This window comes from Schistocerca serialis, chromosome 5 (assembly GCF_023864345.2).
Source record: "Schistocerca serialis cubense isolate TAMUIC-IGC-003099 chromosome 5, iqSchSeri2.2, whole genome shotgun sequence".
Lineage (NCBI taxonomy): Eukaryota > Metazoa > Arthropoda > Insecta > Orthoptera > Acrididae > Schistocerca > Schistocerca serialis.
In genome coordinates, this window is record NC_064642.1 from 450,682,272 (window position 1) to 450,692,439 (window position 10,168).

At 35.4% G+C, this 10,168-nt stretch overlaps 1 protein-coding gene across 1 annotated transcript in view; it reads left to right on the forward strand.

The window, feature by feature from the left end:
* Window positions 1-7,471, forward strand: part of LOC126481989 (proton-coupled amino acid transporter-like protein CG1139) — a 99,384-nt gene extending 91,913 nt beyond the window's left edge. The window contains exons 8-9 of the mRNA XM_050105953.1: window positions 6,807-6,982; window positions 7,224-7,471. Coding sequence (XP_049961910.1) covers window positions 6,807-6,982; window positions 7,224-7,471 — 424 coding nt within the window. The remainder of the gene's footprint in view (window positions 1-6,806; window positions 6,983-7,223) is intronic.
* Window positions 7,472-10,168: the final 2,697 nt, after the last annotated feature.

Consider the following 10,168-nt stretch of genomic DNA (forward strand, 5'->3'; position numbering starts at 1 on the left):
TCAGGTTTAAGTAGTTCTAAGTTCTAGGGGACTGATGACCTCAGAAGTTAAGTCCCATAGTGCTCAGAGCCATTTGAACCATTTTTAGGAGACCCTACCGAAAGGAAAAACGTCTTTATATTAATGACCGCCACCTCAATTCGTGTATCATATCCATGACACTCTCTGCCCTATTTCGCCATGATGATACAAAACGAGCTGCTCTTCTCTGAACTTTTTCGATGTCCTCTTTCAGTCCTACTTGTTGCAGATCCCACTTCACGCAGTAATACTCCAGAAGTCGACGGACAAGCGTAGTGTAGCCAGTCTCTTCCTGCAGATTTTGGAATTATATATCTATGTGAAGTCCCTTGCAATCTAATTTTCCTGCCTCGAAAATGTTTGTGAGTTCGTCATTAATTGCTCTCTGCTTTTGAAAACACTGGATAGCAGGGTTGTCTTGACGTACCTGTTGAGTGGAGAGCCATATCAGTATACTGGGGATCGTTCACTATTGATTCTAGATATGAGAGATACCTTGATGTAATATGTTGACAAATAATAAGCGTAGCTGATGACGTTGCGTTATCTAGTTGGCTGGCACGTGATCTAGTGTCTTGGTTGTTTCCACTGTTATTCCCAAACTGAGTGAGGTTGTTCTTTTTTGTTAAGAAGCTATCTTTGAGTACCCTGATTGATAATAATATTTGTGTGGACACCTAGTTTCACAGAACACTGGAATGTTAGGTATCGTTCTCATACGCAGTACACTTTCTCTAAAGGACCTAATAACTTCTTTTATTGTTGCGACATTGTTACGAATTCCCTGGACATTGTTAAGATCACTGAAAACTAAGTTTAGTCTATACTATGTCCAGGCGAAATAACAGATCAAGGATATGTTCCTCTGATTCTAGCCTGAACTGCAGTTTCATGGCTTGCCATCATCGAACAGTCATCAAAGGTCAAGCTAATCACCTTATTCATATCAAGGCCCAAATTTCCAATCATTTTTAAAACAGTTCAATAAATACCCTCAGCGTCCAACGAAACTAGTTCTGAAAACCCTAAAATTTCTTCTTTTAGTGTAAAATTCAATTTCTTGCCTGCAAATTGTTCTCACCGAAAGCTGTTCTTTCCTGTTAATGTCAGACGTTTCATCGGGCAGTAATGTAAACACTGGTGATCTGTTTACCTCATCAGCAATCTCGTTTTAAACCACAGAACCACATGTACTTATTAAATTGTTTTGAGCACTGTATGAAGTATATTTTACTTCTCAAGAATGGTTTTGTAAGTGGTCCTCAAACACTTTGTCGCCACCACTTACTCTAAACAAAATCATTTCCTCTAATAGATATGTCATTGGTGTCACAAAATAATAAAGTAGCAAGAATTGAGTTCAGTTGTTTTATTGGTATTTACAAGCTCTGTGATCTTATTGACTGTTCAGGTACGTTTTTCTTTCTCGTTTTTAAGGGCTCAAAATAACGTTTGGACTTACTTGTAAACTCGATATGCCAACTGCTCGTTTCATGGCCTCGAACATGTTCCTGAAAGGGTTTATAACATTGGTGATCTTTTATCACAAAAGCATCAAATATTACTCTTTTTAAAACTGGTTTGAAAAGAGTACGAAATTTACACAGCCATCCCTTCAACTTGGGCGAGTGCATCAGCCATGAATAATTTTCTAGCTGGGGTTTTTCTCATCAGTGTCCTTTTTGAAATAATGAGACTGATTTAGAGCACATAGGTTATTTAGTAACTGATACTTGACATCGTCTGACACTGAATGATTTACGCATTCTCGTAAATCAAAGCTTTGATTAACTGCTAATGGATGCAATTTCTCCGGCTTATTGACAACAGAGAAAGGAGTTGATGGGTTTACATTATGGCAATGACACTTCTGATAACTAGCAAAGGTGGAGATTCTGTTAAGCAGAAAGCTTGTGTTGAGAATAAACTAGAAGTTGTTTGGGATGCAATTTCGAAGTTAAATCTGGAACTTCTATTGAATTGTCGAGGATCTTTTTCAGTGTAGCAGAAACTTCGTTTTGTCGAAAGAAATTCTTCATTCCATCCCTGTAATAAATAAAAGGAAACTTAACTTCAAAATATTAAACAGTAACCACTTAAGAGGATCTCAAACCCGACGTAGTAAACCGACTTACGAATTTTGTGTCTTTTTTTAATCAGATACAATTAAATTCATTATTTATGAAGAAATGTAGTCACCTGAAAAAGTGTAAATATTCTGAGGCGATGCGACGAAAGATGAAGGATAATGAACACTATGTAACAACAATTATGTTTTAATTATCTGCACTTTCCAGCTCTTTATTTGCATTTATTTAAAAGTTGTTTACACTTGCACCATACTAAGACCAAATGAGAGTAGGAAGCTACAGACTTATAGTGAAAAAACTTGGATTTTGACACGTTATCAGTGAACATGCACATAGTTGTTTTTTGTTGTCGTGTGCACTCGGTTTGGTTTGGGGAGGGGAGGGGGGAATGATTCGTCAGCGATGTTGCGCTTGTACACTCTTTCTCGCTGTACAGCACCCCTGGGATCACTTGAACTCATACAAAAAAAATGAATTACCTGTGTAAGAAAAGCTACGTAAAAATACTTTAAGGTTGAACCACGTCTCCATAGAGCCGACTGTTAAATCATTTGCTTGAAAGAAAACCACAAGGTTGCACTATATCGTTTCCTGTCCCTGAGAACTAGGGGATTCGTGGCCTCCCCGAGCCCCAAGGCAAGGGCAGCCTTCTCACACATCATATAGTACTTTGTGAGGTTTTGACTTCTGTGATGCTCTACTCAAAGCACATTTCGCAATGCCAAAACTGAATTTGCATAAAGATGAAATTCTCACTCACCAAATTCAGTGCCACAGGATGACGGTAATGTAGCAGTTTATGGCATTAGTGCCGTGTTAAATATACTAAGTAGACTGCACAAGAGTTTGCAACGCTTTTGTGATAACACAAGCTACAAAATTACACGTAAATTCTAATCATCAGATATAATCAGCTATTGTGTGTGACTTTCCCAGGGCCTCGACGACTTCAGCTTCTCGATCATAAGTTGTTGTACTTCGATCTCATTATCAGCTACTTCTGCACAACGGAGAGAGAGAGAGAGAGAGAGAGAGGGAGAGAGAGAGAGAGAGAGATAGAAGGGGGGGGGGGAAGAAGAAGGGAGAAGTGTATGTTAGTCGACAAGGACACACTGTGACGTAATGTAACTCATTGAAAACCACAGGAAGAGAATTAAGTGCCAGAATCAATTATTTTTGTAGAGAGATTAAATGCTGCAAATAGCTTGCAAACGTTTGGCAGACATCTGCTATACGACCACTTTTGTTGCCATCCTGTGTAAAAACAGTGTTTCAGGAAAAGAAAGCTATAATATACAGATTTATCTGAGTAACAATAACATTCCTTTTATGCAACTACATTAATGCAAAATGTGAATGAGGTAAGATGACAAACGAGAAGGCAATACCCTTTTTTGTAGCTGATATTTCAGAAAAATCATCACTTAGTGAACCCATAATACATCAGTTGCATCTGCAATGACTCTGGCCTTTTTTAGGTAAGAGTAATTGTTTTAGATGAACAGAAGAACATGTTCCATATCCTGAAATAATTAGTAGTATACATTGATCCGATATGGTACTGGAAATGATGCAGGTCGTAAGTTACAGAATTTACCTAAGGAAACAACATCTTTGTCCATAATACGTTACTCCACAGGAAAAGTAGCAGAAGCTATACCTGGAGAAGACTAAATGGAAGTAAAAATGAAAACAGATATATTTTATCAAACTCTAAAGAAATCAAACAGAAGATGTCAGGTCTAAACATTGCTCAAACTGAAAATGGTCATGTGTTTTTAAAATTCAGGATAAAAATAGGTCAGAATGACAAGAAAGTCTCATCAGCCAGAAAGCCTGAAACGAAGATTATGAGAGTTTACTTAAAAATAGAGAGGTTGTGATGTGTGTGTACGAGGGGCTCCAAAGATATATGAGGTAGCATTTCCAACAAGACTGGTCGTATTCTGAGAAAACACAGTGTGAAATGTGTTTTTGGCCAACATCTAAGATTAAAGCTCTTTTACGCTCTCTAATGGGTTATCTTGGCTTGTATAAGTATCTCCTCCAGTTTTCAGAACCATGGACTGGAGAAAACAGAGTACTTTTGTAAACAGCAAAATATGTTGTCCATATTTAAAAAAATGAAGGACTTGAACATCTCTAATGGAACATTGCAAATATTAAAGAGTTGAGAGTTTACATCATACTTCAAAAGAAAAAAAAACATATTGTGTTAAACAAAATTGTTCGGAAAAGTCATCGTGCGGATATGTGATGGTGTAATAAAAATTCAGTCAGAAAGACAATTAACAACTGTAAAAGTATTTACGAAAAACAATATAAGATATGTTGCGTAGATACCATTTCCATCGGTTAAGATGACATAACAAATAACAATGGAGAGAAAACGTTGCGTTCTTTCGAAGTCTTTGTGCCCATGTTTGAATACCTCAAGAGATGAATCAGAATCAAATACACCTAATGAAAAAATGCCATTTTAGGCGCTATTTCAGATTATGTGTAAGAAGCCGTTCGTGGTATGAATAAAGGAAAAGTATCTTGAGGTGACGCTGTTTAAATTCAAAAGCTTAAAGCAGGAGCAAAAGTTTGAATAAAGTTGCAAAATTGTTTACAGAATGTCTGCAGAGGCAGACAATTCCCAATGACTGCAAGAACTCGGTCCTTATTGTGATTCACAAGAAACAAGACAGATAAGAGACAAAAATATTATTGACATATCAGCCTCCTTCCGAAAACATGCACTAAAAGCACAACGGAACCTAAGGTCTTAATCCTGCAAAAGAAGGCCTTGGCTTCAAAGGTGGATAGAGTATAAAGGAGCTTTTGTAATGCGTCAACTAAATTATAGAATGGATCAATGAGTATGAATTACCACTTTTCCTGGGATTCATCGCTTTTTAGAAGGATTTTCGCTGAGTTATAATGAAGTCCATAATTGCAGCCTCTGAGAAACAAGGCATTAATTGAACCCATGCGGTAATACTGAAGCATATGTTCGTCAACACTAAAACTTCCATTAATGTTCCTCATGTCACTGGGAATGTTATAACTGAATGAGCGTCAAGTAATAAGATAGCGCTAAGAGTATCATTAGTTCTGGAGAAATGTTTTAGAGCCCTAAAGTGAGAAAACACAGAAGGAAATTCTGTTAACGGGACATATCTCAAAAGCCTTCGTTTTGCTGATAGCATTTTTCTCTAACTGTCAGATGTCTCTAGTAGTCAAGTGGAATACGTGCAAATTTTTTTCAGATTCAAGACAAATTTACTAATGTATGTTGAAATGATACCTTGCTATATATTTCAGTCCTTTTTAATTTGTGATTGATGAAATGTCATGCTAGACGCCAACAATAAATAAATAAGGAAAAGCTTATTCCCTTTGACTCTAGTATGATTAATCTTCAGTAACGATTGGAAGAACTTAATAGAGCAGGAACGAAATTGTGACTGAGATCCATTTTCAGTGAACACATCAGAACTAAAATACCACACATTAACAGTGTAGTTATAGTACTATGGGTAGTTGATCAGTTGGAGCAACTGGATGGATGGGAAAAGAAATAAATAGAAAGAGTAAAAATGGCCACACTGTTTTTTTGTAAACTAAACAATGTTTTCAAATGTTCATCATTTGGATTTCCAGCTCCTTGTATTTACCTATTCGCAGTTAAAATTGTTGGATGTAAGATCCGCCAGTTATGCAAAACATCGTTTTTTACAAGTTTTCAAACGTGTTTCAGCACTTCTGTGCCATAGTCAGTGGCTTTCTGTTTTATTTAATCTGCAATGTGAACATTTTTACCAAATGATTACTAAATTGTGGGAATATTTCGTTCAAACAACAATTTGTTGTCTGAACGAAATATTCCCTCAATTTTGTAATCAACAGTTTACATCCAAAACTAAACTTACAATGTGTCTGAACAGAAAGGTTTGCAATTAATTTTTATTGCCAGTTTCGACTTAACAGTAATGAGAGATGGACTTTTAATGCAAAAACGATTCGAAAACGGAATTTCTCAGCGAGCTCCCAGAAATTCACCTTGGGGACAACGATAATAGAAAGGAATACAAATAACTGAAGCAGGGACACGACTGAAGAGAAGAACGAATGTATTACTGTAATAAACAACAAATGAGAGTGGGTGGTACATCCTGCCCAGCAAATTAATAGTGGACGAACCAAGAAAGTCGTTCGTTGCATTCTAAGAGCTACGAAAAGACCGAGACGATGCCTAAACGAAGGTAAATGGTTATTATACAAACAGGAAAAACTTAGAGGCATGTAGCTGAACTTTGTACAGCATGCAGAAGTCTAGAGGGACCTAGAAGCAGATGTCAGATGGCTGATGACGATGACGATGATGATGATTTAAGTATGACAGATTCTGTTAGAGACTCCAATTATGCTAATTCTGCTACTCTTTATTCTGCTCTTATAATGTGACAACGTTTTTTGCAGAGGTATATTGTAGAACCTGATAGCAGTCATTTTCTGTATTTGTTATTCTAAGACAAAAATGTAGAATTTCGTACAAAAATGTTACCATTACTCAGCACCATAAGAAATAGTTACTTTTTATTGCAGATTCATATAACTAAAGGCTTAAAATATAGTATAAACCTAGAATATATTCGATTATACTCCAACTGAAAGTGTAATGACATTTTTTTTTACTTTTTGTTTCAGACTTGCACAGTCTGTTAAAATAATGTTGGCTATTGCAATTTTCATAACACATAGTCTCCAGAACTATGTGAATATTGAGATCGTGTGGAATGGTTACCTACTTGAAAAGTTTGAGAAACATCCATATAAAATGGTTTTTGAATATCTCACTCGCATTTTTCTTGTCACTGTTTCGTGTGAGTATTACAAATTTCATACACAAGAAAGTTGTTGTAGTAAATTAAGTCATAATGTTTCATACATATGCAGGAGGGTACAATACTAACTATGAACTTGCTAACTGAAATTAAAGTTATGATGTTGTTCCAGTTCATAGAGATGAACATATTTTGTAATTACCTAGATAATCATAGCCATTCTTTTTTATATCATGAAGAAATCGTGGGATTCACAGTATTTTCTTTGTTATGTTCACAGTTGCTTTGGCAGTGGCAGTTCCAAATTTGGAGCTATTTATATCTCTGTTTGGTGCACTCTGCCTGTCAGCTACTGGTATTGCTTTCCCAGCCATAATATATTGCTTTAGCATCTGGAACGAAGAAACAACTCAATTCAAGTTTGTCTTGTTGATAATGAAAACTGGTTTTATAGTCTTGTTTGCTGTGCTGGGACTTGTTTTAGGAACTTACACATCACTTTTAAACATTGTTATTGAATTCAGCTGATGTCACTGAAGAATTCACTGAAGAAGGTACAATGGCAGAGGTGTTGTCATGGCTGTGATTGAAAGTGAATAGGTTTAAGCAGGAATAATCAGTGATTGTTTCTCCTTATGCAATATGGCGTTCAAGAAATTGTCAGTTACATATACATGTCTTAAGTTTCAGTCTGCTAAGTGAGCAGTGAAAGTATGAGTTCATGGGGCACATACAGATCGAAAGATGGTTCCAAACTGAGACAATATAACAAAAAATGCACATAGAAAGTAGTTACCATATCCATAGAACACCTGAGGTGCTTCTACAAATGGGTTTCAGGTGTTATAAAAGTAAGTTCTAAAACCTGTGCACTATGAAAGAATAATGAATTAAATCTAAAAACCATAGCACAGTTACATCTTATGGAGAACTGGATTATAAAAGATCCACTTTCAAAATGTACATTATGATAAATAAAGTCAACACTAATTAAAAATTTCAATGTAGAGTGGAGTCATCACCAGCGCACAAAAATAGTTATTGTGTTCTTGTGAGCACATTTCCCTGAAGATCTGTCATAAAGAAATGCTTTCAGTGACCCTAACCTTATACTGAAGTCTCTGCCTAAATGAAAATTTCCTCTGTAAATAAAATGTATACAGGATTGTCATAGAATATTCTCTCAAGTCTCAGATGAACAAAAATAAATGTTTTTGTTCCATTTTATTCAAAGATAGCAATATGATATATGATCAGTATGCAGGTGTAACTGCTCATGGCCTCAGAATCTAAAAAATACTTCCATTATGGAGTAATCGTAAGATATCAAAAGTTAATGACTAATTTGGCACTATAAATTATCAAATGTATGAAGAAGTAACTGTACCAAGTGTACACCAATATAAATTTAAAATCCACTGTTTAAGTTCATTGCAAGTCACATTAACTGGAAAGGAAGTATACACTGCAGCTCCATCAGATATTTGTGATTTAGAATGACAATAATAAAAATTCTGAACTGGAGAACTTGGAAACCTATCAGGAAATTTACCAGTTACTATCATTTTTAATAGAAAACTGAAGGCCATTAACATATGAATAGTCTGTAATTAGGTGAATACTTCGTTACAGCCCTAACAATAATACACATGGTAATGACAGAACTATTAATAAGAAAGTATTAAATACCTAATCATTGTGTTAACAAGCTTTCAATGTAACTGTGAAATTTCTGTTACATATTAAATAATATTTTACAATTACTACTCTTTGTTTGTGACTGTAACAATGAATGTTTCTATCAGTATATAGGAATGTTTGTTAATTTTAAACTCCCTTAATTGATAAGGATATAATCTTAGTCTTCCTGCAGGAGAATTTATTTATGCAACTGCCCAGTATTATGACTGACTGGCATACATCGTCAGTATTACACATTTTAGAGTGAAAATTGATGTACTGCCTTTAATTAATAGTGATGACTGTCAACATAGAAAGCTATATAACTTTCATTATCAGTAGAATGTTTTCGAATAGATTTGATTACCTTATTGCTAGTCTGATACATTTTTGTCTGTCTACAGAAAGAAATCTACTCTTGTATGTTATTATTATTCAGTATGTATCGATATGCTGTAACTGTGAATGTTTATATATTGTCTTATTCCTGTATGATTATTGTGACTGATATATTATTAATGTATGATTTGAATAATATGTATCTGTTCATACGCATTTTTCTTAGTACTCAGATGGACAACTGCTATTAATGGTGAAAATATGTACGAAACAACAAAAGATATCCCTTTTCGGAAGTTTGAAAATACCTAACAGAAAAAACTGAGGCAACAACAATGACATTATGTAAGAAGATGGTACACTGACAGTTGATATAATTTTGTGTTTTATTATACAGCTTCACATAAAGCTGCCAATGGTCATTGAGAGTTTGTCGAGTTATGATGATATTTGTATACATGTTAAATCATAGCTTGCTATGAATCATTTTATTCCATTTACATTCTTCCAGTATTACTGTTCTGTGAAGTTACATCAATACCTTTCTGCACTCCACACAAATATCTCTCACAACAGCTACTCAAGATGCTGCTACAAATACAACAATACAAATCAGCACCGTATTACTTCCAGAATCAAATGTGAAGAAGGATTCTGTTTGAATCTAAAGTATGCTGCAAAAAATCATCATACTTTGTTTCTTGCATGAATTGAAGAAAGTATGTCATGTATTAAATACACACTAAACATTATTATTCTGTTATTTAACTTTTCAGCTATTAAAGTAAATGCTCAACCTTACATGCAGCAGCTACCGGATGACCCAAGTACGTCAACAGATACTATCACCTACGTAAAAATGGTAAACTGGACCAAATACTAAATTTGGCATACTCAGAAAAGAGTTTTCTAACAGTTTAAAGGATCATTAATACATCCAGTTTACAAGAATGGTGGAGGTCAGATGTAGATAACTCTAGCGGAAAGTCTGTGCACTCTATGCGTTATTTTTTTTTTTTTTTCTTCAGTCTGCCTTTCAGCCTAGCTCTCACCTCTCAGCGACGAGAAGATTCGCCAGAAACGATGCCACGTTAAACTTTAGGTTCTGATTCCCTGGTTGCATAACTGGGTTGCGTTAGGGACATGCAAGCCACTGAAGTCGCTACATCTGAAAGATTTGCGCCAGGCTATTGAGCCTTTCGAAGC